The 26,172-nt window shown below is 39.5% G+C and overlaps 1 protein-coding gene across 1 annotated transcript in view; it reads left to right on the top strand.

Annotated features, from left to right (window-relative positions):
- Positions 1-308: 308 nt before the first annotated feature.
- The window catches only part of LOC112112030 (vacuolar protein sorting-associated protein 41 homolog), a 141,657-nt gene continuing 115,793 nt past the window's right edge, over positions 309-26,172 (top strand). The window contains exons 1-3 of the mRNA XM_024207732.1: positions 309-339; positions 6,433-6,471; positions 23,490-23,597. Coding sequence (XP_024063500.1) covers positions 319-339; positions 6,433-6,471; positions 23,490-23,597 — 168 coding nt within the window. The 5' untranslated portion in view covers positions 309-318. The remainder of the gene's footprint in view (positions 340-6,432; positions 6,472-23,489; positions 23,598-26,172) is intronic.

Here is a 26,172-nt window from a genome sequence, read left to right as displayed (position 1 = left end):
ATTATTGTTCCAATCGCTCGTAATTTTTAAGGCAATCTCATAATTTCTTGGGGCCTAGCTCCTGATTTTTTGATGATTGTGGCTAGCAGTGCTCTGTCGCTTACTATTATCATCTGATAGTGAAGACGTTTGCACTAAGATCTGGTGTTGCCTGTGTACCAGTGAGGCAGGCACAGGTGCAGAGGCCTCCCCCCCTCCTTCTCTGCCAGCCCTAATCCCAGCAGCAGAAGAGGAAGTAGAAAAACTACATTACCCAAACTGCCTCTACCGCCCTCTGACTTCCAGCGGCTTCTCACATGACTGTCAGGTGGCTACACCATGGCGGAAGCAGAGGAGAAGGTAAAGGCTGTGCCAGCGCAGCGAGCACTGACAACTGCACAGTGGGAGCCCCAGTGTTTGCTCCGCGCGGAGGAGTTAAACTAGGGGAGTGGAGAAACCACTGCGTTTTCTAGCCGATGAAGGGGAAGAGAGAGGCTTCTGGGGGGGCAGCAGCAGGAGGGGGCTGGGGTTGGGGGGAGGGCAGCAGCAGGAGGGGGCAGGGCTGGGGGAGAGTTGTGGGGAGCAGAGGCAGTGGGAGGACTGGGGATTGGGGGGAGGGTTCGGGGGGTGGAGGCAGCAGGAGGCATGGGGAGGGTTGTGGGGGCCAGAGGCAGCGGGAGAGGTGGGGAGGGAGGGTTGTGGGGGGTGGAGGCAGCAGGAGGCATGGGGAGGGTTGTGGGGGCCAGAGGCAGCGGGAGAGGTGGGGAGGGAGGGTTGTGGGGGGTGGAGGCAGCAGGAGGCATGGGGAGGGTTGTGGGGGCCAGAGGCAGTGGGAGAGGTGGGGAGGGTTGGGGGGGGGGAGGGGAGAGGCAGCGGGAGGGGGTGTAGATTGGGAGGAGGGTGGTGGGGGCAGAGGCAGCAGGAGGGGTGGGGAGGTTGTAGGGGGGCAGAGGCAGCGGGGGGGGAATTGGAGGGGAGGAGCAGGAGTAGAATTGGGAAATGGATGTTTGTGGGAAGCAGAACTTGTGGGCTTTGTGGCTAGAAGAGTGGTGTAGGGTTAGTGCACAGTTTTGCAGTCTATTCTGTATTCCTCTTTTTGAAGATGCCAGCACAGTGTGGTCCTGAGGGCATTTAAAGCTGAGGATGAAACCCTGTTCATCTCTGTCAAAGGTTCAGAATCAATATTGTAGACTCATTCATTTTCACATATGCATAAAAATAGCTTAAAGTCCCAGATTTATGAGCATGAAATCACCAACCCCACTAGTTTGACTTCTATAAAGCTATTGGATATTAAATACCACTCATTTATTAGTTATATCAAATTCTTATTGATTGAGTTTGGTGGCTATGATTTTGTCAATGTTTAAGTTTTTAGTAATATTTCAAATCAATTATCAATCTCAATCAGTTGTTGGGTATGAGGAGAGAATATTACGGTTTCTTAAATTATTTTACAGAGAAGATTATTGGTGACTTCTGGGTTGGAACTATTCTTAAATATTATATACCAACAATTTGTTTAAAATTACTTTTATAATTGATCATATTACCCTATATGAGAAAATCCTCTTCTTGGGAACTGTATTGTACAGGGAAACCTTTCTTTAGATTTTGTCCAAAATTTAATCTCTTTCATGGTCATTCCATGGTATAGACCAGAGCTGTGCTTCCTTTAAATATTTTCTTTCTTTTTTTTTTTAAAAGCAACTTTTATATTCTGAGGGCAAAGAAGGAAGTGTGTTAAATCTTCGAATGACAAAACAAAATTTTGATAGTCATTAGGGTCTTGATACGGTGTAGTGCACTGTATTGGCAGATCCAAGAATTTAGCAAGGTCCAATAAAGGATTGGACATTTATATGTATAACAGAATATCCAGAGTTATCTTAATTGATAACTTTTTTGTGGGGGGGGAGGGGTAGGAGATGCTAAACTTCATGCCTTAGAATTTAAAGCAGTCTCTAACTATTGGATATCAGGGTGAAACCTAATGGGCCGGGGAGGCGGCAGATTATCCCATGCCTGCCTATTGCAGGGTTCTTACACTTTAGAATTATCTAGTAGTGGCAGACAGGGATTCTGGACTAGATGGATTTCAGGTCTCATCCACAATGGCAATTCGAATGTTTCAATCCCTCTACGTGCCCGAAGCCCCTTTGAAGTGAGTCCAGGGGTCAGCATGTGCTGAGCTCCTGGCAAGATTGAGGCTGAAGAACCTTATTCTGCAGTTCTATGTGTGCAGCAGTTTTAGAATTTAGTATGTGACTCAAGGAAAACTGGTAATCATTACAGTAATAGCCTTTCAAATAGTGTAATAGGCACTAGTCTATGTTTAGCGTCCAGTCCTGTCAACATTTAAGTGTATAGTCAGTGGGATTACTCCTGTGTAAAGTTATACATTTAAATGTGGGCAGGAGTGGGGCCTAGTTTTAATGTAATATTTTACAATAAACCCTGGCAGGTAGGGTTTAAGGCAGGATCTTTGGAATCTGGGGGCAGATGTAATAAATGTTAGGGTAGCATGTGTGAGCACACAGCTGATTGTTGCATGCGGGCTGCTTCACTTCAGAGGAAGATCAAGAATGCAGAGGTGGAAGAAAGAAATGAGTCCATCTGAATTGGTTGGGAGAGAGATTCTCTTCTGGAAGCTAGGGAATGAGTATGGGGGAGGGTGGGATATTCTCTGGGAGGCAGCTGAAATTTTGGTTGTTCTAGACCTTCTTTTAATATACCTGTTACACATAGTACTTTTCAGCTCAAAAGGACTCTCTCCATGGAACATTCTTTGGGGTTGGGTGGTTCCCTTACGTGAGACAAGAATAAAATAGATTTAAGAAAAAGTTTCCCAGCCCAAGTATAGCAGTTTCATACGCTATAAATATAATTTGTTTAAAGCCTTCAGAAAATTGGCTTTTCCATATCTTCTCCACTGCCACACACGCTTTTTGTCAGTATATTGGGCAGTGTGACTGGTGTCTTTTTGTTGGGCATAATAAAGCTTAGGAGAACTATTTCCCCAGGATTTACTTCCTAACTATGGAGAAATTTAAATTCTCTGAAGGAGGCTGGTCCTAATGTTGGTATTTATAGGTTGCATATCAGATATACACCTCCTCTACAATGTTGTGAATTTTGTTGGTCGAGGCAGTTTCCTTTGTGTTCTCTCCATTGTCTCTGTCACTAAAATCTATAATTAGTGCACCCCATGAAGGCACAGTCAAATATAAAAGTATCATATTAAAAATCCTTACTTTTTTATTAATGAACACCTTTTGATTATTAAAACAGTCTAATTTAATTGTTTGCATTTCTCTCCCTATGGACTATCATATGAGAGTGGTCTTTTCACTTTTGCTGATGGTCAGTTTCGCATGTAGAAGATGCAGTGATTTATATTTGGGTTTCCCTACACTGGAGAGGAACTATAAATAGTGTGTGCATGCAGGTGAACTTTCATTGGAATTTAGGTTTTGTGATCCTCTTTCCCTGCCTATCTAAGTTATGGGCCTAAAGTCAGTTGATGGCATGTAGTGTAAAGGGAAAACCCTCCCACAACAATGTGGATGAAAGATTGCATTTGGTGAGATGCATTGTCAAGCCTGCCAAATCAGAGATTAACTATACTGGTTAGGAATTTTTAAATTTCCCCAGTTTTCTCATCTGTGTATCATTTCTCCATTCTTAGGTTTCTTGAAAACCAGCATCTGCCAATTGGCTGAAATATACACCACCACTGCTAATTCCCCCCCACCCCCCTTCCACCCCAGAGTGTGACAGGCCTGCCAATGATAGTTATTAGGTCACTGTTTGGGATTCTGGTCACCTACTAGTCACTCATCAGGGATTTTCTGTTCACAGTTAGGAGACTATTTTAAAAATAAAAAATAGAATTCGGGATAATCCTCTTGGTTCATACATTTAAAAAACCCATCCCAACAAAACCCCATTGTAGTCATGACTGTAGTTACTATTCCAATTTTACCTGTGGGAATGGGAGAAGTCAGGCAGAAAGCTTTTCAGAGTAGCTCCCTTGCATAGTGAGTTAGCAGGGTACCTGTCAATTCTAAACACCGAAAAACACTGCCAACGTCCTATCTGGTGATACAGAGTCTGTTCATTAGCTTCCCAAACCAAGATTTCCTTTTTAATTTTTGCTCAGCATTTCCTTTAATAAACGGTCAGAGCTGTAAATTTTAGAAATAATATTGCACTCCTGGATGTAGAATATATGCTTGTGTGGCTTTCCCCCCCTTGTGTATGTTCTATGTGTTTAGGGTGTTAATAGCATCCATCACAATGGTATCTGAGTGCCTGTCTAGTAAAATCACTTTTATGGCATTTACATAGATAAGTGATTTGAGTCAACTTCTGAAGTCCTTTGTGATGTAGCACAATATGTCCTGGTATTTTTTTGCCCAGCTCCTGGGAGCTATGCTGTGCAGGTGGGTTTCTGGGCTTTTGTGGAACCTCATTGACTGAAATGAGACCCCATGAGGCCACAGGGATCTGCCCATGTGGAACTAACTGCTTATGTGACTGGGGCCCTAGTTACTCTCCTTCATAGTCACAGTCGTTCATTGTTGTTGTACTATATACCTTCCTCTGTTTATAAGTTCTGTTCTTGGAAGAGGGAAACCTTTTGAGAATACTGAGAATATCAGAACTGTGAATCTCATATAGTTTCTTATTAATTACTGATGATGTGCTTAGTGCTGTGCATGAAACAAAGGCAGTCCCTCCATTTCTAAATCTAATAACATACTGTAAGTGCAATATAAATTCTATGTTGCACCTTGTGCTGTACAGTGGTTCAGCTCATGTCACTTGTTTAGTGCTCTGCATGTCACCATAATTTAGTTCTATATGTTTAGGACTTAAATATTTTATTGAATGGAATTTCTTTTAATTTCTTTTAAGATATTAACTGTAACTTGCAAAATGCTTTCACTAAACGTTTTGATTGGAATTTGTGCTCCTTGGATTGAGCTTTCTGTACCACTTCCAAGAGAAGTGAGACAATGGGCAAAAAATATTTCAAACCTCCACTTGAAGGAATGTCAGGATTTTCCTCCTTCCTTTTCACCTCTACCCCTGTTTTATAGTACATTGTTTCTGCCCTTCCCCATGCCGTGACTTGAACAGAGAATAAACAGTTGCATCCCATTTAAGGACAATATTTTAGAGATGGGCCTGGCTGTAGTGAATAAAGCTTGGAAAGGCAGATGACTGTAAGCATGGTAATGCCTTGTATGGAGTCACAACCAGTAAATGGAAATGTGACTTTTCCCCCTTCTCTAAGCTGTTTTGCTTGGTTACTAATAGTGATCTTCAATCGTGCAGAGAAGGCATTTGCTATGTGCTTAAAGGTTACAATAAGCACATTTTTATAGCACGAAAATAAATAAATGTGACCATCAAACTAAAGATGAAACACTGGTAATCATCAGAATTAGATTTTCTTTCTCCTTCATCTCTCTTCTCATTGTCTGTAACTTTGTCTCGTGAAATGCTGTACCTAAATATCTTATTGTCAAAATATTACTTCATAAGATTTGAAATACTTCTTCTCTTTTGTTCGTTCTTCATTTATATCACGGGCTGTTGTTAAAATGCTTACGTTCACTGTCAGCATATTAGTTGTAACCTTTTATTGCTATTGATAACTATAAATACGTTAAGTAAATCTTCATTTTGCTGACCTCTTTGAGGAGGCATGGCATCAGCAGATTTCACCAGTGGACAGGTGAGAGATTAGCAAGAGTAGGCTCGTCTCTTTTTTGTAGGATGGTAAGATTCATTGTCTTGAAAGGCAGATGTTTTAAAGGCACAGTTTCTTGGAAGGTTTGAGCAAGGCACTCTGTCTGAATTGTGCATAAGTGGAAGAGTTGTTATTAATATGCATCATCATTAGAATTCTCTGGGAAACTGTTTAAAAGAGTTAACCAGTTCAAAATAAGCCAATGAATTAATGGCCGAATAGTGGCTAAATACAGAAGTTGGCCTGTGGATCACTTGAGCATGCAGTTCTGTCCCGCGGGCCGAGATGCTAGATATTGCTTTGCAAGATTGATTGCCCAGTGCTGGTGAGGGAAAACCTTTCAGAGGCACCTGACTATTGCTTAGAGCCTTAGATGATGCACATTTCTGGAATGATGTGGTATTAGTTGCTGTCTGCTTTAGGGTAGCCAACAGTAGCATCACAGCCAACCAGTGCCACTGACTGTCAGTGTGGCACCAGATTACAAGTCCTAAACACAGAATGGGTATGGATAAACAAGAAAAGCAGAAAAGATAATCATTCATCTGTAACACATTCAGAATCACTTGAAACTCTATTGACCTTTTGCCTCTAATAAAAAGGCTTGTAGAATTAAAAAAGTAAGGTAATTATCATTTGCTCTGCACAGATGTTAAATTTTCTTCTTCATGCTTTTTTTTTATCGCTTTCAGGAAATCAGGTCTAACGAAGAATCTACGGATGATTCTGAGGTAAGGCTGTGTACAGGGGCCTCATGGTTGTAGTGTTTAAACTGCATTTTTGTCAATATGCAGGGGTTTTTTGGGGTCTCGTTTTGTTTTTTGTTTGTTTCTATTTTGGCAGCCGCTTATTTACCAGAGAAGTGTGCTTGTGCTCTAACAGGTGGTTTGAGCTGTGGGCAAATTAATAGCGAATGTGTACCCTTTAAAAAAAATAAAAATACAACTTGACTTTAAAGCCTGGGATCACAAGATTTTAATAAAGTGAATCATGTTAGAAGGTAAAACTTTAAATTCATGCATTTCTACTTTGAACAAATGAAAATGTGATTGACAATGTCATTTCTATATAGTATATTACATTAAAGAAATGCAACTGATATTTAATGATTTCACAGCCTAAATTTAGTCTTTGTTTATTCAGCACATGTTTGCCAGATTGTATTTTGAAACAAGATTGGTCTATCGACTTGAAATGTTTGCACCATCAAAGAAATTTAAGTATTCAGGCGGTGTTATTGGGTGAGCAGAAGAAAGGGAGCTGAAATGAATCCAAGTCTTCCCTCCTTACGCCAGTGCAGTACATCCAAACTTAGTTCTTGGATGCAACTGTGGAAGTCTAATGTATAGTACTTACTCTAATTTTTGCATTGTATGTAAACACAAAGGTCAGATTGCGGACAGGGAAGGGGAGTGGAATAGGTGGCAGTGCATTCCCAAGCTCTCCCAATAGGGTGGTAGACAGATGCTATCATGTTGGGCATTGCCTGAGCATGTAGGTGACTTTCACCCATTATCGATTAGATAGCTTAACGTGGCTCCCAATGCTCAAAACTAGAATGAAATGGTGGTGAGAGAAACATTGCTCTTCACCTAGGGGTGTTAACTACACTGGAGATTGGGATCTAAGGTTCAGGCACTGGCTGTGGTTAGGCTGTCAAGTCCCCTAGCGGATCTTGCTGGTGGTCTTGACTCCCCTGTTGAGTGAGTTTGTAGTCGGGAGGGCTTGAGTCCCCTGTACTGGGTTGAACTCTCCTTCCCTTGGTGACTGTGGTGGCTGTATTTATCCTGGGCTGGATTTTCTTTTTCCTTCCTAGCTGCAGGGGATGCTATGGTATTTTCACTCCTTGGTCTCAGCAACCTCATACCTCCTCCTGCTGTCCCACCCCCTCTGCCTGCAGTTTCAGCTGCTGCAACCCCAGCTTTCAGCTACTGTTGAAGCAGCTACCTGAGCCAGGGCTTTCATGACTCAGTCTTGGGCAGCAACACTTTGGAATTTTGTCACCCCTGGATCTGATTGGCTCGTGATAGTGATGGGAGATAGGGCTCCATGGGATGTAGCTCAGCTATGTGCTGATGCAACCCACTATGTACAACAGTAACCTGCTCTCCATTGCTGTTTTCTCAGTCTCCTATATCTGAACTGATAGCCTGTGTTTTTGTTTTTTGTAGTTTTAAAGCTCTTTGGGAAAGGGATCTCGTCTCTCTACTTTTTTAAAGCACCATGCATGTTTACAGCACTGCATAAATAATTATTAAGGCTAAGTTTTTGTCAGGGATATTTTTAGTGAAAGTTGGGGACAGGTCACAAGCAATAAAAAATTCACAGAAGCCTGTGACCTGTCCCTGACTTTCACTAAAAATATCCCTGACAAAATGAGGAGGCAGGTTCAGCACCCACTGCTCCTGGGATTCTTGGGTCCCCCACTGCTGCAGTCAGTGGGAGCTCTGGGGTCTCCTGCCGCTGTGGGGAGTCAGAGCTGCGGGGTCCTTCTGCCCGCGAGGCTGGGCGGCTGCGGGGTCCCCTCGCACCTGGGCTGGCTAGGCACTCTTGGGGGTCTCCCATTGCCCACCAAGCCTGGGAGCTGCAGGGTCCCCCAGCCGCTTGCCACAGCTGATCAGCTTCGGGGGGGTCCCCAAGCCCCCACCAGTGCGGGGTGCCCCTACCAGTGCAGGGGCTGGGAGCTTTGCGACAGGAAGGGGCTGGCTGGGAACTCCAATCCAGGGGCAGAAAATGTCATGGAGAACAATGGAAGTCAGAGATTCTGTGACTTCTGTAACCTCTGCGACATAATCATAGCCTTAATAATTGTTGAAGGTGGAGCTGGGCAAAAAACAGACTGCGATTTTTGTCTATATTTTCACAGTTTTTCCCCTTAGTTAAATTTGGTCCCAAAAATTGTCAAAATTACTCATGTCAAAATCTTTCGACCAGTTTATGGCAGTGCACCTTTATGTTAGTCCATAAATACGCAGAGTAATATCCACCTAATTTTCAGTCCTATTGGGAAGGTATGACAGGACCTAAAGGATCAAATCCTAATTCTGGTTCTTACTCAGATAGTTAAGAACTACTCAAGATAGTTAATTCCAAAGCAGACTGTGAAGAGTTACAAAAGGATCTCATAAAACTGGGTGACTGGGCAAGAAAATGGCAGATTAAATTCAGTGTTGATAAATGTGAAATAGTGCTTATTGGAAAACATAATCCCAACTATACATATAAAATAATGGGGTCTAAATTAGCTGTTACCACTCAAGAAAGAGATACTTGCTGTCATTGTGGATAGTTCTCTGAAAACATCCACTCAATGTGCAGTGGCAGTCAAAAAAGCGAACAGAATGTTGGGAATCATTAAGAAAGGAGTAGATAGAGGCAATATGATATTTTCTATATAAATCCATGGTACACCCACATCTAGAATACTGCATGCAGATGTAGTTGCCCCATCTCAAAAAGAGATATCGGAATTGGAAGAGGGCAACAAAAATGATTAGGGATATGGGGAGAGATTAATAAGACTGTGACTTTTCAGCTTGGAAAAGAGACGATTAAGGGGGGGATGTGATAAAGGTCTATAAAATCATGACTGGTGTGGAGAAAGTAAATAAGGAAGTGTTATTTACTACTTCTCATAACACAAGAATTATGGGGTCACCAAATGAAATTAATAGGCAGTGGGTTTAAAACAAACAAAAGGAAGTATTTCTTCACACAATGCCTAGTCAACCTGTGGAACTCCTTGCCAGAGGATGTTGTGAAGGCCAAGACTATAACGGGGTTCAAAAAAGAATTGGATAAATTCATGGAGGATAGGTCCATTAATGTCTGATGGGCAGGGATGCTATCCCTAGCCTCTCTTTGACAGAAGCTGGGCCTGGGTGACAGGGGATGGATCACTTGGTGGTTACCTGTTCTGTTCATTCCCTCTGGGGTACCTGGTATTGGTCACTGTCAGAAGACAGGATACTGGGCTAGATGGACCTTTGGTCTGACCCAGTCTGGCCGTTCTTTTGTTCTATAAAGACAAGTGATGATTTGTCTTTAAATATTAGCTGTTACAACAAGCCTGGAAACAACATCTAAAATGTGCTGAAGTGAACTAGTGAAACATGTCCATGATCCCTGGAGGTCCACATCTTTGACTAAACCATTTCCTATGATCATTGAGGCATAATTATCAAATGATATATGCTGACCATTCAAACGCATGAAGACTAAGTGTGGTGAATTGCTGCTTTAATTCTCTTGATGTGAAATGTATATGGTCATGGATTAGTTTGTCCATATCCCTGTGTGTTCGCTCTTTTTTCATACTAAACATAATACATTGTTATGAGATTAGAGTTGGGGTTGACAGGCAGTGTTATCTTGTGGTTATAGCAGAGGACTGGACTCACTGAACCAGTGGCAAGATTTACCTATGTGACTAGGGCAAACCATTTTAATTCTCTGCACTTTGGTTTATACATAAGTAAAATACGTATAACATTTATTACATTGATTCATTATAGGCAGTTACCACTATATTCATTACAAAATTAATGGCAGACAATTGATGTTAGCTTTAATCCCTTTGAGATTCTTGGTCGTATGGGGCAATTGCAAATGATGAGCATTGTTATCAGAGGAATTAAGGTGTAATTGCCCATGTTAAGCTTTAACTTCTTGCAAAAAATCTTCTTCTGTGGTGTGGAAAGGGTGAAAATAATCATAGGATTAGAAGGGACCGCATATCCCTCTTTGAACCATTCCTTCCCCCCCCCCCTCTGAATTGTGTGCACACAAGGAAAAAAACTCTCTTCTGTTAGTCCTTACTGTGACTTCACTGCACCATCTTGCTGTCTTTTTTCTATTAGATTGTAAGCTTGTTGAGACAGGGACTCTCTCCATTTTGTGTCTCTGTCAGAACCGAACACATTGTCCACTCTTAACAAATTAAAATATACTGCTAATAATTTACCCACCTGCATGGTCTGCTTTGAGTTAACTGTTCCTTAATGAATGTCAAGATGCTGTTTGTACAGAATCAATGGCAGAGCGTCACAATGGATCTCAGACATGTGATGTTTTGCAAAAAAGACTGTTTTGCCTATGTGATGTCACACAGCTCTTCATTGCAAATCTGGTTTCCACTGGTCCCGTAAGTTGAATTCCTGAGGCCATTTAAATCTGTTTAATGTTTTCCAGTTGTTTAATTTAGAATGTCTAAAGCACATAGGTATAAATTAGTAGAGGTAGTACATATCCTCGTATGTTCAGCAAACCTTTCAGTGATGATGGTGGTAGTTATTTGTGTCAACACTATGCAATTGTAGCAGATCTTTCATTGTAACTACACTACAATTTACTCTCTTATTTCATATCCTTACATATGATATGGGGTATTATGAGCTTTTACTTATCATGTAGACAGGCTACTATTTAATCTACCATGATATGGTGAGCAAACAATATATCTAAAATGGTATTTTAATTCTCGGGAGAAAAAAGTACTTTAGCTGCAAAGTATTTTCACTGCAATCTTGAAGCACTAACTTTTTTTTTTTAGACTTCTGTCATTTTTTAAAATGGCACATGTGATGTACATATACTTCATTTTTCCCAACCCATAAAACAATCAAGTGTGCTACATTTTAGATCGAACAGGTTTATTTCACAGAAAAGTTCTAGATATGATGCTACTTCACTGTTGTATTTAACGTTATTTTACAGCACCTGGAGTTGCATATTAGGGCCGTCACATTTGATGAGGCCTTTTATATTTAAAAAAAAAAAAAAAAAAAAAAGTAAACTGACTTTTGATTGTTCATAAACTGTTCAGAAGAAAGTCTGAATAAATTATGTACAGCATGAAGCGAGATTTCTCAGTTTTACCTATAGCTATAAGTGGTTACTTTTACAACTGAGCTTGTTTTTCCCAACCAAATCTTGATTAGATTTTGGTACCTAATTGTTAAAAATCTTCTCACGTTTGTTAGCTTTATATCAATGCTTCTTAACACATCTGTGGTACAAAGTATTAAGTTGAGAGGTAAATATACATTTTCCTTGACTTTGTGAGTTGAGTATAATACTCAGCTAGGATGTGCCTTGGCTTTTCAGTTTAGTTCTCTATTAGCAAATGCTGTTGCACTGAATGATGTAATGTACCATTTGGGGTTTGCTTTTTTTTAAAAAAAAAGAGACGGTAATACTGCACTAGTTCCCCCTGCTAGCTTATATTGCGGAACCCACACATAGATCTTTTTTGGATCTTCTCTTCTGAGTAGAGAGTCTTTTTACACCTGCTTTTGGAAGATTCAAAAGCTTTCTTTTCTGCAATGCGCCTACTTGAACTTTGTTTATATTCAGTTCCCTGATGTTTATCACTCTGGACCTCAATGCTGTTTTGCATTGTATCACTATAGCCAACCAGTAACAAGGCTTGATAGCTGAACTACCTGATAGTATCTGCACAATGTGACATAGTCATGAGGCAATCTATGGCATTGTTGTGAAATCTTGTGAGCGAATGTGGATGTTACTTCTGCCACCAGTATATGTCTGGTGCACAAAATAATTATGCTTATCCACAAATTTACATATATTTTTCCATCAGTATAGATTATCACTGGTATGCACAAGGGAAGTAGGGGATTTGTCAGTTAACTTGATGATATGCACTTTATAGAGTGGGAAGAATGATTTGGAGCACCATACTGGGGCTCAAGAGACCTTCAATTCCTGTCTTTACCACAGACTTTCTCTGTGACCTTGGGCAAGCACTTCAACTACATTCTGTCTCAGTTCCCCTCTGTAAAATGAGAGTTGTTTTTGGTTTGGCGGGGCGGCACTCGGGGGGGAGGGGGTGTTTTTGGTTCGGCGGGGCGGTGTGGGAGGGTTGTTTTTGGTTCGGCGGGGCGGCACTGGGTTTTTTTGTTTGTTTTTTGTTTTTGGTTCGGTGGGGTAGCGCGGGGCGGGGGGGGTTTGTTACGGTGTGTTTTTTTTTTGGGGTGGCAAAAAAGTTAGAGCCGGCCCTGCTCCTAGATTACTCTGAACTGATCCGGACCTAATTACAAATGTTTCAAGTAAACGCAGCAACTGGTTAAAAAAAAAAAAAAAAGATTTCCTAGCCCTGCTACGTTCCCCACCAAAATATTCCCTTGGCACAGGGCATCAAGCACAGATGGGCTCTTCTACTACTGTTGTCGTTAAAGCGGCACCATCAACTTGACAAAAAATGAATTAAAAGTAGATTCAGATACCACATCAGCCCCTTGATTGCATCTTTGCCATTTCTTGTATTTCAGCTCCTTTTGTCTGACAATTTACTGTGTCCCCTTTGGCAAGCCACTTCACCTCTGCATGCTTCTCCTACTCCATCTGTAAAAGGGGGCTATATTAGCGTATGCCTACACTACCCACGTTACAGTGGCAGCGCTGTGACGTGGGCAGTGTAGACATGCTTTATCGCGGGGGGAGAGCTCTCCTGGCGATAAAGCACTGTCTATACCGGTGCTTTTCAGCACTAAAACTTTTATCGTTCAGGGGGGTGTTTTTTCACACCCCTAAACAACAAAAGTTTTAGAAAGTGGCAGTGTAGATAGCCTTAGTCTTCCTTTTTTCTCCCCCCAGTTCTTCGAGATCTACAAATAAAAAGTACTGTGTATGAACTTCTTAAAAAGTTTTATATATTCTTTCTCTCTCTTTCTCTCTCTCACATGCTCACTAGCCAGAGAGAGCTCACTTCTTCCTGCATACCTAAAGTGAAACCAGCCTTTTAAATAGGGTGCGGAGAAAGGGAAGGTATGCAATAAAAAAACCAACTCTGTTAATGAGAAAATGTATCATGCAAATAATTTATCAATTTGAGTCAGTGGGATGAGCATTGTAAATAATGTATTGAAGTTTAAATGGAATGTTTCCATACATTAATTTTAAAAACAAGTTTGCAGTGACTAAGATTATAATATGCATCGTTATAGGATTGACTTCCAAGAAAAATGGGTTACTGGTTTTACTACTATATTCTTCTAATATCTGCTGTTCTTGTGTGAAAATTAGATACTTCATTTAATGAGCTATTAATATTAAACAGAAGTTCCAGTTCTCCTGTCAGTGTGTGTTTTGGAATATATAAAAGGTAAAAATACTGCCTTGCACGTTACATAAATTAAATGCAATTGAAAAGCTACTGTGTCAACAGTGTGTGCAGATGTGGCCTTCCCAAAATACTAATTCATTGATGTGGATGGAGCAACACTGAATTTTCTTTTTCAATAATTTCCTAACCAGTTTCACATTTCAGCGAGTTGATAAAAGAAACTTCAAAAATGACTGTTCCCAAAATTGCACTGTAGGGTATTCATATGCAGTAGATCACAAGATGGCAACAGTTAGTGCCCAAGTAGTGTTCATAAGGGAAACAAATGGTTCTGTTGAAATTCCTTACTCAGCAAAGGGAAATACAAGTGGAAAGGTGTAGTTTCATTCAGATTTGACTTGTCTTAGGCTTTTCCTTCCCTATTGGAACTTGTCTGGGATATCAAAAATACAACAAGCCATCTTATGTTGCTCTGTAATTAGAGTGACTAGGATTATTGTATGCGGTTGAAGTGGTTTTATAATTCCCAATGGTTTGATGTACACAAAACTTCAAGTGAGAAAAAACAAATAGACAGCTGAAGTGAAACCAAATACTTTTGTGGACTATATTTTTTTACATGTCGCTTATGAGGATTGTTCATGTGCAGTATGTCTTCTGTACTTCTGCTTCACAGCTTGGCTTATGTCTAGACTTGTAGGGGTGAATCTGGAATTGGTGTTACACACATATTGTGAGACTTTCTTTATACCATGGCAGTCCTGAAAAGAAATAAAATGCTGTGTGCTTTTCCTTTCATCTGTATATTACTTCATCCTTGGAATGCAACCATCTTAATATTTATTCATGGGCAGCCATATCATTGTAATTCCTTGCTTTAGTATACCTACATTTTTCCCAAAGAAGCCAAAGGATTAAATAAATTCTCAGCAGAAAATCCATCAGAAGAAAAGAAAAGATTTCTCACACCAATTTTCCTGACAGCCTGATCCATATATGCCAAAGATCAGCATGTTTTTGGTGATTTGGCTTATGAAGAACCATACTGGGGTTGCACAGGAGTTGATTCGCTTCATTTCCTTACTCAGAAAAGCAGTGTATTTTCACCATAAAACTATAGAGGTCAATATTTTTGGCAGCATAAAATACAAGTGTGACTTCATGATTTGGTAACCTCAATCTGAGCACCTCCATTCTATTGTATAGCAATAGCCATATTAATACAAACTTATTCTTCTAAGGTTAGAAGCTTGCAAGGGTTTTTAATATTTATTTCAATTTCATTTTTAACTCGCTTAGTCCACATGGAAAAAGATGCTATGTTGTCAGCCCTGGAGAGAGAGAGAAAGTTGTCCTTTCTTTGCCTGTGGAGTAGGTATAACTGGGGAAGTAGAGTACATTTCTTCACACTACCTTGCCAGTGGTTCTCAACTCTTGCCTAAAGAATCGATTCTGCTGTTAAGAGGATGGCTTAATCTTCAGGGGCACTCATTCCTTTGTATCTTTGTTGAAGCTGCCATCCAGGTTGTTAGTTGTGGTGGAGTTCTTCTGTCACATGGCCATCTGTCAGCTAGGAACTGGCCTGATACTACAAATTCATTTTGGTAAGCCTCCCAACAGCCATCAGATGGTAATAACTTTTTGCCAGTATCAGCCTGATCTGAATTTGAACTGATGATTCAGATGAAAGTCTCTGTATTCTATTGTTAATCTGTTAACTTGTCCAATCATTCCTTCCCTGCTTTTTAAAATTTTCTAATCACAACAGTTTGATTTTCGTCTCTCCTCCCCCACTTCTGACCAGAAGGAATTATTTCTTTCTTTGAAATAGGTTTACCAGTGTGAATGGGTTTTGCATAGTCTTACACAGGGGAGTAACACTGATATATCTGCAGGCTGGTCCCCCACTACCTCTCAACATTTTACCTTCAACTGGATGAGCAATAGAATAGCTTACTTTAGAGCTTATTCCAGTTTGTTGCTTGGCTGTCCAGCAAATTAGGGTTCTGAACATGAAAGGCTACTAAATGTCTATTTTTCCTGTCCAAAATTATTTTATATATGTATATCATAGTAATATATCTCTGAGTGCATTGAGAAAAATTGACAAATCATGGTCCTAATCCTGACTACACAGCTTCACCCTTCATAAGCAGAGAACAGGACAGATGATAAAAGGGTGATATATAGTGATTTAGCTAGCGAGCATACATCTTGCCAAGCTGGATCTCAGACCTCCCACATGAAGTGTCCATGTACCCTGAGTTGCAGAGAACCTCAAAATCATGTTGCACATCCTAGTGCTGCTTTTGAGGTGATCGTCTGTGATTGCAACGTGTTAGTGCAACAAAATGCTTTATACCTAGCTATTAATTTCCAAATCCCTTTACAAACATTAATCTTTGCATATCGATGCCACATCACTATATAACTGTGTGTGGCATCCTCACCTCTCGTCAGTTTTGTTAAATTTTTGAATTCAGTAGCCGAACTGCCAATTATTATAGTGGGAACAGGTGCAATACCCTCACCCACATTATCTGATTCCTTACCTAGAGGAGTAAAAATGCTATCATAAGCATGGCCATACTGGGTCAGGCCAAAGGTCCATCTAGCCCAGTATCCTGTCTTCCGACAGTGGCCAATGCCAGGTGCCCCAGAGGCAATGAACAGGTAATCATCAAATGATCCATTCCCTCTCTTTCACTCCCAGCTTCTGGCAGACAGAGGCTAGGGACACCATCCCTGCCCATCCTGGCTAATAGCCATTGATGGATCTATCCTCCATGAACTTATCTAGTTCTTTTTTGAATCCTGTTATAGTCTTGGCATTCACAACTTCCTCTGGCAAAGAGTTCCACAGGTTAACTGTGCGTTGTGTGAAGAAATACCAGGGGTGAAAGGATGTACCAGTAAGAAGCCGGTACTGTCCCATACGCAGCCCAGGTTAAAGCACTGCTGCGGCAGCACTTTAACGTTGCTGCCCCTTCCCTCCTTCCCCCACCTGTCGGTGGCCCTGCCAGTAGGGACCCTACTGGCAGGGCCGCCGACGGGGGAGGCAAAAGGGGCAACGACGTTAAAGCGCCCCTGCAGTGCTTTAACACCATTGCCCCTTTTGCTGTCTCCCCAGCCACCGACAGAGGGGGGCAAAAGGGGCAGCTGCCCCGGGGCCAGTGATTTAAAAGGGCCCAGGGCTCCCGGCCGCTACTGCGGTGGCCAGAGCCTTTGGATCTTTTAAATTGGTGGTGGGGGCCAGACAGCCCGGATAGGCTGGCTGGGGGAGGCTGACCCCCCCAGCTCCGCCCCTTCCGCCCGAGGCCGTGCCCCTTCCCAAGCCCGGAGCCAGCCCCAGTAGTGGTAAGAATTTAATATTTCTTTCACCCTGGAGAAATACTTGCTTTTGTTTGTTTTAAACCTGCTGCCTATTAATTTCATTTGGTGACCCCTAGTTCTTATGTTTTAAGAAGGAGTAAATAACACTTCCTTATTTACTTTCTCCAGACCAGTCATGATTTTATAGACCTCAATCAGATCCCTCCTTAATTGTCTCTTTTCCAAGCTGAAAAGTCCCAGTTTTATTAATCTCTCCTCATACTGAAGCCATTCCATAGCCCTAATCATTTTTGTTGCCCTTTTCTGAAGCTTTTCCAATTCCAATATATCTTTTTTGAGATGGGGCAACCACATCTGCACGCAGTATTCAAGATGTGGGCGTACCATGGATTTATATAGAAGCAATATGATATTTTCTGTCTTATTATCTATCCCTTTCTTAATGATTCCCAACATTGTTTGCTTTTTTGACTGCCGCTGCACATTGCAACTACCTCTTCTGTTCTTGGGTGTGGGAACCAGTCTAACATGCCTCATAGTGAGGCACGTGGGAAATAGCTCCTGATGGATTCTTTCATTGCCAAATGTCAGTGTTGCTGAGCACCCACAGTTCACATTAGAGTCTTATCACCACTACATGTGGGTGTGTCAGGACTGTGGCTGAGCCACGTCCTGTGCTGACTGGCCAGTGTGACCTTTGGCCATAAGGAGTATACACACAATGGTCTGAGATACAGCATGGTCTCGTGGACTGAGAGCAATGGATTCATTTCAGTTCTGGTACTGACGCCCTCTGTGCACATGGTCAAGACATGTACTCCAGCATTTTCAAATCTGATAGATACCCATATGTAGTGGTGATATGTGTACAATCCTTTGTCCAGCTCTGAGTTTGCTGCCACATTTTGTGGTGGCCGGGAATCCTTTAAATTTTCGGGGTAAAACACTGTTTTGCAGGCCTATCCTGCCTAGGCTAATGCTGTGCTCTTAATACTGTTGGCAGAGCTGGTATCCGAATTCCTATGAATGTTGCTCTTAGAAGTGGTACATGTGATTATAGGACCCTACTCCTTCCAAATCAGCTGTGGGAATTTTTTTCAAAGACTCACGCAAACTAAACTAATGCATAATGTCCCTAGAAGTGAGCATACAGAAATTATTTATATGTTGGTGACCACTCAAATTAACATGCCTGATATGGGGCCTTGAGCTGACCAAAAAGTAATGGATTGCCTAGATAACTGAATTCTGCTAGATACGTGTAGATGAACTTTGTACTTCCATATAGAGAGGAAGGCAAGTAATTCTCCCTGGATACTGTGTAAAAGTACAGAAGTCTTGTAATCTTTCTTTATCTGTTGAAGAATTCTTGCGACAAGTGAAACTACTGTGAGCCAGCTCACAAAGCGTATGTTTTATGCACTCTGCATAACCATAAGAAGCTCTCTGAACCTTTATGCTAGACTGAGAACAAGTGGGGAGAATAATTGGAGGTGGTAATTCTCCATTGGCTTCACTTGGAATCTTGGTGCAGCTCCTAAAGTAGTATTGCGAGAAGTGTAGCACAAATCCTGTCAATAAAACACCCAGCTAGCTCAAATTTCTTTTCTCTGTGGTACAGTGATCACTATTTTAAAAGTCCAAAACTTCTCTACAGATGTCTTCTTTTTGGTTTTAATAGGATTGCAATGCCTAACTCTTCCTTCATATTCTTTAAGCATTAATTAATCAAATGTTCTGTATGAAATCATCTTTTGGTTGACTCCTATCTAGCTTGAAACATGGCATTTTACTGAAGTTTCTCATTCACATGTTGTGAAATCGGAAGTTATCTGAAAGATAGTCTGGTGAGAGTTGGTTGTGAGAAATTACTTTTTCCTGGTCTGGGGTGCCCTGCTAAAAAGTGTGTATCGCAGCAAAGCCTTTCAGTAAGTAACTTTAAGCATGTGCATTGTCACATTGTAGTCACTTCAGTGAGCTGAGTTGTGTGCTTAGTAATGCATGTGTTTAAATGCATTGCTGGATCAGGGCCTAGAACTGTAAGGGCCACTGTATTAGTTGGGATCCATTAGAAGCTATGCACCAAAGACAAAGGATGTTGATTAAGTTTATTTCCATGAAAGGCTTTATTTGCAACATACTAGGTAGGCTTTGAAACTCATAATGACAAATTATGCAGGAAGGATGGCACTTCATTGTCAGTGTCCATAACACAATTAGAGTATCCATAACCAGTAGAGCATATAGTCCATGTGACAGACTATCCTGTGGGCAAACCCTATGCTGCAGGAATGAATATACACTAATGTAGTAACTCAAGAAACTGCCCACAGATTCTCTCGAGACCATCTTTGTAAGGTCCTTATGTCAGTTTTCACTGTATATTGGGTTCTACTGCAGTCCTTCTTGTAGACAAAGCTGGGAAAGACTGATTCAGAATATCTCAAGAGAGTTAGGTTATGAACCTAGTGTTGAGAAATCCGAGTGATGTCTTCCTTTAACTAAACTGGACTTTTTAAGAATTACTGCCACCTTTTTAGCTCTCTGTAGTTTATTATATTGTTTGGCTCTTGAAGAGTTGGTAGTCCACTATATACAGACAGATTTGAAGAATGGAAAGAGGAGCATCTTCTCATTTCACTTAAGGAGCTCCATATTAACAAAGGATATAGCTCTAAACAGAAGTTCTTTTGATCTTATTAGTTAATTGTGTTAGTTTTGTGTATGGCTTTCAGTAGGAAATATTCAAAGGTAACTGGAAAAGATCTTTATAGCATATACTGGGTGTTTTCATTCTCGGAATTAGAAAATCTATAAGGGAAACGGAACAGCAGAAAAACCAATGGAAAATAATTTTTAAAATGGTGTTCCCTGTGGTTTACAAATTGGTAATTAGTTAAACTGTAGCATGGCTGTTCCAGCTTTTTTTGTCTGTCTTCAACCAAGATTTAAATATCTCATTTGCAGAGAGCTTCAAAAATTTTCTTCTATATAGTACATTTTTTTTTTTTTTTTACCTTCTAACTTTGGATATTTTCAAGTGCTGTTTGAATAATACTAAACAAATATATTTGACAAAAAATTCAAAACTCTGTAAGTGTTATGAAGCATTAGTTCTCTGGGTAACAAAAATATGAAAAACATTTTAAGCTACAGTACAAGTAACAGTAATATAAAATTTATTTGCAAATGTTTGAGAGTCCTAGGATGATTTAAAGGACTTGTCTTTTAATTAAAAGTGCCATACACTTAGTAAAAATCCATGTTAGTTGAGAAATTGATTTTTTTTTTTTTTTTTTTTAAAGCTTAGTTTTCTTGTATGGGGTAAATGTCACTCTGTTCATATCTTAGCTTTGCTGCAAGTCAGGACTTGTACTATTCCACCAGGTTGTCATAGAAACGCAGCTAACTGTCATCTCAACTCAGGCTGCTGATGGTTTTATTTGTAGGTTTGCAGGATTATTAAAATTTAACAAAAATTATTGATTTGCTTTTTATTAATGCTGGCTTGTGTTTACCTTAGAAGTTCAGGCTGCATAAAAGCTTTTCCTGATAAGAAAATATTTGTAAGATGTTAAGCTCAAGTACATTAAATGTGTTTGACATTTTCTCTCTCATTTAGAATGTGATAGTCTGTGGCAATAGAGTAAACTTGTATTTTTTTACAAATCATTTTTCATTTCCTTTTTTTACAGTGAGGCAAAAATTTCTCAAATTCACCTTTTGCCTGACTTTTACTTTACATAAAAGATACCTGTCAGAAAAGCATGAAGTGGGTACATCATTGTGGCTAATATTTGAAGTTTTCATTTTATATACATTTTCTTGAAACCTGGCAGAATGCTTCAGTACACTGAGTTTTGAAAGTGTATATATATTTTTATATGCATGTGCAGGAAAAATTATTTAGTTTCCACTCATAAATAAGACAGGCAAAACTTATTTACAGTAACAGTCTCTAACGGCCCGTGGGTGAATGCTTTTATGCAAAATACTCGAGAGACTAGAATTAACTTTTCACATTGGTTGCACATATGATGTCCAGACTTCAGCAACATGTGGAATCTTATTACAAAGACTATTTGCCTAGAATTGAATTTTTACTTCACATATATATGTCAGGATGCACAGATCACTGATGCATTTCAAGTGTAGTCTTTGTAACGCTGTAAGAAATACAGTAATGTATTAATTGTTGTAAAATATATAAATAAAAAGCACTACTTTTTCATGCTTTTTACAATTTTCATCTGTTAAGGATTTGGAAGCACTGGTAACTTAGCTGACTTTTATATACAGCACTCTAATTTGACATTGTCATTCTGACTGGTAACAACTTTGTTCAATGTTGGATTTACTGAATAAAATTGTTTCTTGCTGGACATTTTGACATTTCACTTCAGACAACTATGTCATGGTTGTTGACATCCCTATATTAATTCCTTTTGTATGCAGCCATAAAACTCTTGAACAAATTTTAAAAGAACCTTTTATTCTAGCATGTATTCAGTAAGTTGGTGGTATGAAATATTGAATTTCTATCATAGTTTCATATTTTTATTATGTTTTCTGGAAAAGAACATATATCATGATAACATGGGAGATAATAGTTTAAACAGTCTCAGTAGTTTAGTATTTTAAGTAATCATATTGGCTTTTAATATAGCAAAAGACTAGTTTGTTTTTACTTGATGAAAGGCTTAAAAACCCAATAGTATTTCATTTTTGTTTCTCATTGGGAGTTATATAGCCTTTATACTCATTAGACATGAAAAAACAGCACATCTATAGCACCCTTTGTCTGAGGCTCTCATTATGCTTTATGAATATTAATTGAACCTCCTATGCCCCTTTTTGAAGTCAGTATTAGAATCATTTCACCCATCAGTGGGGTGGAACACCGGGGCTGTTTTAACAGTGCACTGCAATGATACACATCAATTGTAGGACAGAAAGTGAAAAAGAATACTATATCCAGTATATATACACTAAACTCTTAGGCTAGGTCTACACTACAGCGGGGGGTCGACCTAAGATACGCCACTTCAGCTACGTGAATAGCGTAGCTGAAGTGGCGTATTTTAGGTCGACTTACCTGGCTGTGAGGACGGCGGCAAGTCGACCGCTGCCGCGCCGCCGTCGACTCCGCTACCGCCTCTTGCTGCGGTGGATTTCCGGAGTCGACGGTAGAGCCATCAGGGATAGATTTTTATCGCGTCTTCACTAGATGCGGTAAGTCGATCCCCGATAGACCGATTGCTACCCGCCGGATCGGCGGGTAGTGAAGACGTAGCCTTACTTTTGATAGTGGTGTTCTCATTCTAATTGAGAATAGGAGGATGTCATTGTAGATATACTACTTCATAGTAAGGATGCTTTGGAACATATAGTATCAAATGAAGCTATTAAATATAAAATGTATCCATTTGAAATATATATATACTGCAGTAGGGCATTTTGGTATAAACACCCAAATTCTGTATTGAACCTTGAGCATTCATTTATAGAAGGTACACAACTAGATTGACTGTTTGTTTTGATCAGCTATCTCTCTCTCTCTCTCTCATATCTAACCATTCACTTTGTGTCACTTTTATGTGCCTTTCCTCAGTCCTGAATGCTGATTGGATGACTACATAGTTTGTTTAAAGGGTAACAACAGGGTAGGTTTGAAATCCTAGAAACGTGCTAGATCAGTTTATCCATATGAAGGTTACTGTGTCCAGATCTTTTTCTCGAACAATTTTGCAGCAACATTTCTACTTTTTGTTTGTTTGAACATAAAACCCATTGACACGTCTTATACAGGTAACACATTTCTAGTAGATATTTTTATTTTTATTCACAGCATTTTGTGTCTGTCCTTCCTACCGAGGTGCAGCATCTTGTAAAGGTCTTCAAGTTTCTTGTAATGTGCATGCTTCAGCTCGGAGCTAAAAGTGGCTACAGCTGCATACTTTTTTGTTGTTGTTGTTATCACCAACTTTGCCATATCCATACTTTATTTTTTTCTTAATTGGGAATGAGTAACATTATTTAACAAAGTACCCATGTACATTTTTCCTGCTTGTTACAAATCAACTAAGTGCCTCTTACAGTTTAACTGTATCAATTTACTTATTTACAGTATTGTATTTAGTTGCACCCAGAACTCTGGTACCAGTAATTGGAATGTTAAGTATAGTGGCTGTTGTTGAGAGATCATAGAGAACCATTTATGGCTGTTGCTGTGTGATAGTATTTGGGGAGTCTCTGAGTATTTGATATTTAAATTAAACTTAAAAAAGCCCTCTTTTTCCCCTCCCTCTTCCCCAACTCTTAATAACATAGGAAGATGAGAGTGAAGAAGAACCCAAGCTGAAGTATGAAAGGCTTTCTAATGGAGTGACTGAAATTCTCCAAAAGGATGCAGCCAGTTGCATGACCGTGCATGAAAAGGTACCTTTTTCCTTTTTTTGGGTGGGGATATGAACTAACTGTTTGCTTGTTTTTAAAATATCTGTCTGTTTATATGTTATCTTTATCAAAAAAGTTAGAGATTTTGGTTAAGGAACTGACAAATCTGAAGATCGTCTCAGCTAAGTACAGTGCAGGCTGAGCTGACTTAATAGTAACCTCTTGTTGGACACTGCTTCTCTCCTCTCCCCTCCCCCCCCCCAGGGGGTAAGAGGTAAGAATTCCATATTTTGTAAGGTGGAATGTTTATATGAGCTACTGTGAGATTTAGTTCTAATTAAAAAACTTATCATGGGCTAGGATCAAGATGCAGTCCCAACTTTATCAAGTAAAGAACTCAGCATCTTTTGAATCATTCCAAACAAACTCAATCCTGCCAGGGGCTGATTTCGTGGGAGAGGGTATTCATCTGTGGAAGACAACTGAGATTTTGTTAATAAAACAGGAAAGTAATTAAAATACATTTATTCCTGATTCTTTACAAGCAAACTAGGCTCAGTACACTCAGACCAGGTGATGCGACTCAAAACCTGTACTAACATTAGTCTAAAAGACGCAGGAGCAAAAGACCACTGAAGATAGAAGGGCTTGCATTGATGGGAATAAAAGTACAGTTTTGTGAGAAGATGGAGTGGCAACTTCAGCTATGATTTTTGTAACTCTGTGTCCATCAATTAAACAATTTTTTTCTTTTTCTGAATTTACTTGCTTTTAATATTAAATTATAAAATATTAAAGACAAGGTGTTGTACATTTGAAAGTATATGACTTTAATGACTCCTATCAAAAAGGTGTTATAATATATTAAAAAATGTAATATATACAGTTGTATTTTTTTTTTTTATTTATAATTTTCTGGCAGACCATAATGGCTGCAAAGCAGCTACCATTGGGGTGTCTGTGATATGTTGTTTTGTTATACATTCAAGATTAAGACTTGTGCTGAGTGTTTCTTTATTCAGAATACTGGCGCAGCTGCTCAAGAGGCACTTTTTAGGGTAGTGAAAGTTCATGTTTAAAATTTGTTAAATTTTAAATTTAACTGTATGAACGAAAAACGGAGAGTCTCTCTTTTAAACATTAAAGACTTAAAATCAAACAGATGTTTTGAAAATTGGAAAGAAACTCCTCCTAGTCTGGGATCTTTTTCAGTCTTAAGTGAATTTTTAAACCCAACTGATTAAATAGAATTTTATATATGGAAATTTCCAGAATACCAACCTTAACTATAGGGTCACAAAGAGTGACACTACAGTAAGGCTGTTTTAAGTATCCAAACACTCTTAGATTTCTAGCAAACTAGATACACTATTTATGAGGAGGATCAATATTATTAGAAGCTAGGGGATTAGTCTTTTGGGAATTGGTCTGTTACAACAGAGAGCCTAAAAGCAAAGGTAGAGTGTAAGCTTTTTTTTTTTTTTTTTTTTTTTTTCTGGGGGCGGAGGGGCGTTAAGGAAAACCATACAAAAGAGTTGGCATAAATGAAATTATAGTCCTATTATACACGTACTTCTGATTAGAACAATTTGACTTTGTTGGGAGTCCCAAATTCTGGCTTATATAGTCAGACTAATTTCTCCCCGGAATTATTTTTTCTTTCAATGCTATAGCATCATATTTTCACCAGGCTCTCTGTCTGCACTGGATGACTAATCGTCCTGGCACCTGGTGCATTCAAGCAGGCCTGTGCAGTGGAATAGTCATACCTAGTTATGTCTGCACACCTGATGTTTTATTAACCAGTATTGATTTTTTTACCCGGGGGACTTTTTTCTTCCTGAAAAAAGGCAACCTTGCAGGAGTGAAAGGCATTGCAGGGGATGAATTTCTAATGAACCCCTTCTTTCCCTTTTTTTTGACTCCTCTTTAATGTAGCTTCATATTTTAAGTGCCTGAACTGAAATTTCATTTTAAGCAATTCCATTTTGATAAATCCTTTTAAACCTTGACTTTCTGTAAGGTTATTTTTTAAAGATTGTGCTGCTTGACTGACACGCTTAGTAGTGCTTGTAAATTTGAGCATTTCATTATTGGTTGCAATGAAGCATGCTCACATGCAGAGAAATACAGAGAATTTAGGAGCCTAGGCCATTTGAGTAATGCTAAATAGAAAAAAAAAAAAGAAAAACCATCTGTCATATATCAAGTAGTAGTGAAGTTTCTGCTGGTTTGTTTAGGGTTAGTTCACACAGTTCAACTAACTGTGGGTCTCCTGGAATCATTTGCCTTTTTACATCTATCAGATAAATGTGTTGTTCTGTTATGTGTATTTGTTGAGAAATAATTTGTCATAATTAGACTATCATAGTATAAAATGGCGGGTGAATGCATGCATCATTAAATGTCAAAATATCACAGTGTCAAAGAAAATAAAGAATCAGGATAATATTAAGTAGATCTTTAAATAGCTTTCCATGTTATGGTATTCTGTGTAATAAGGGCCTAAGAGTTGGCTTTTCAAATATTCAAAAAGCTTTGTTTTTGAATATTTATTGTATTGGCAAAGAAGAATTAAAAGTAAATAGCTTCTTAATAATTTCCATAGCTTTATTTT

Source organism: Terrapene carolina, unplaced genomic scaffold (genome assembly GCF_002925995.2).
Source record: "Terrapene carolina triunguis isolate 2854851 unplaced genomic scaffold, T_m_triunguis-2.0 Scaffold179, whole genome shotgun sequence".
NCBI lineage: Eukaryota > Metazoa > Chordata > Testudines > Emydidae > Terrapene > Terrapene triunguis.
The sequence above is the reverse complement of the archived record's forward strand: the minus strand, read 5'-3'. Positions and strand labels throughout refer to the sequence as shown.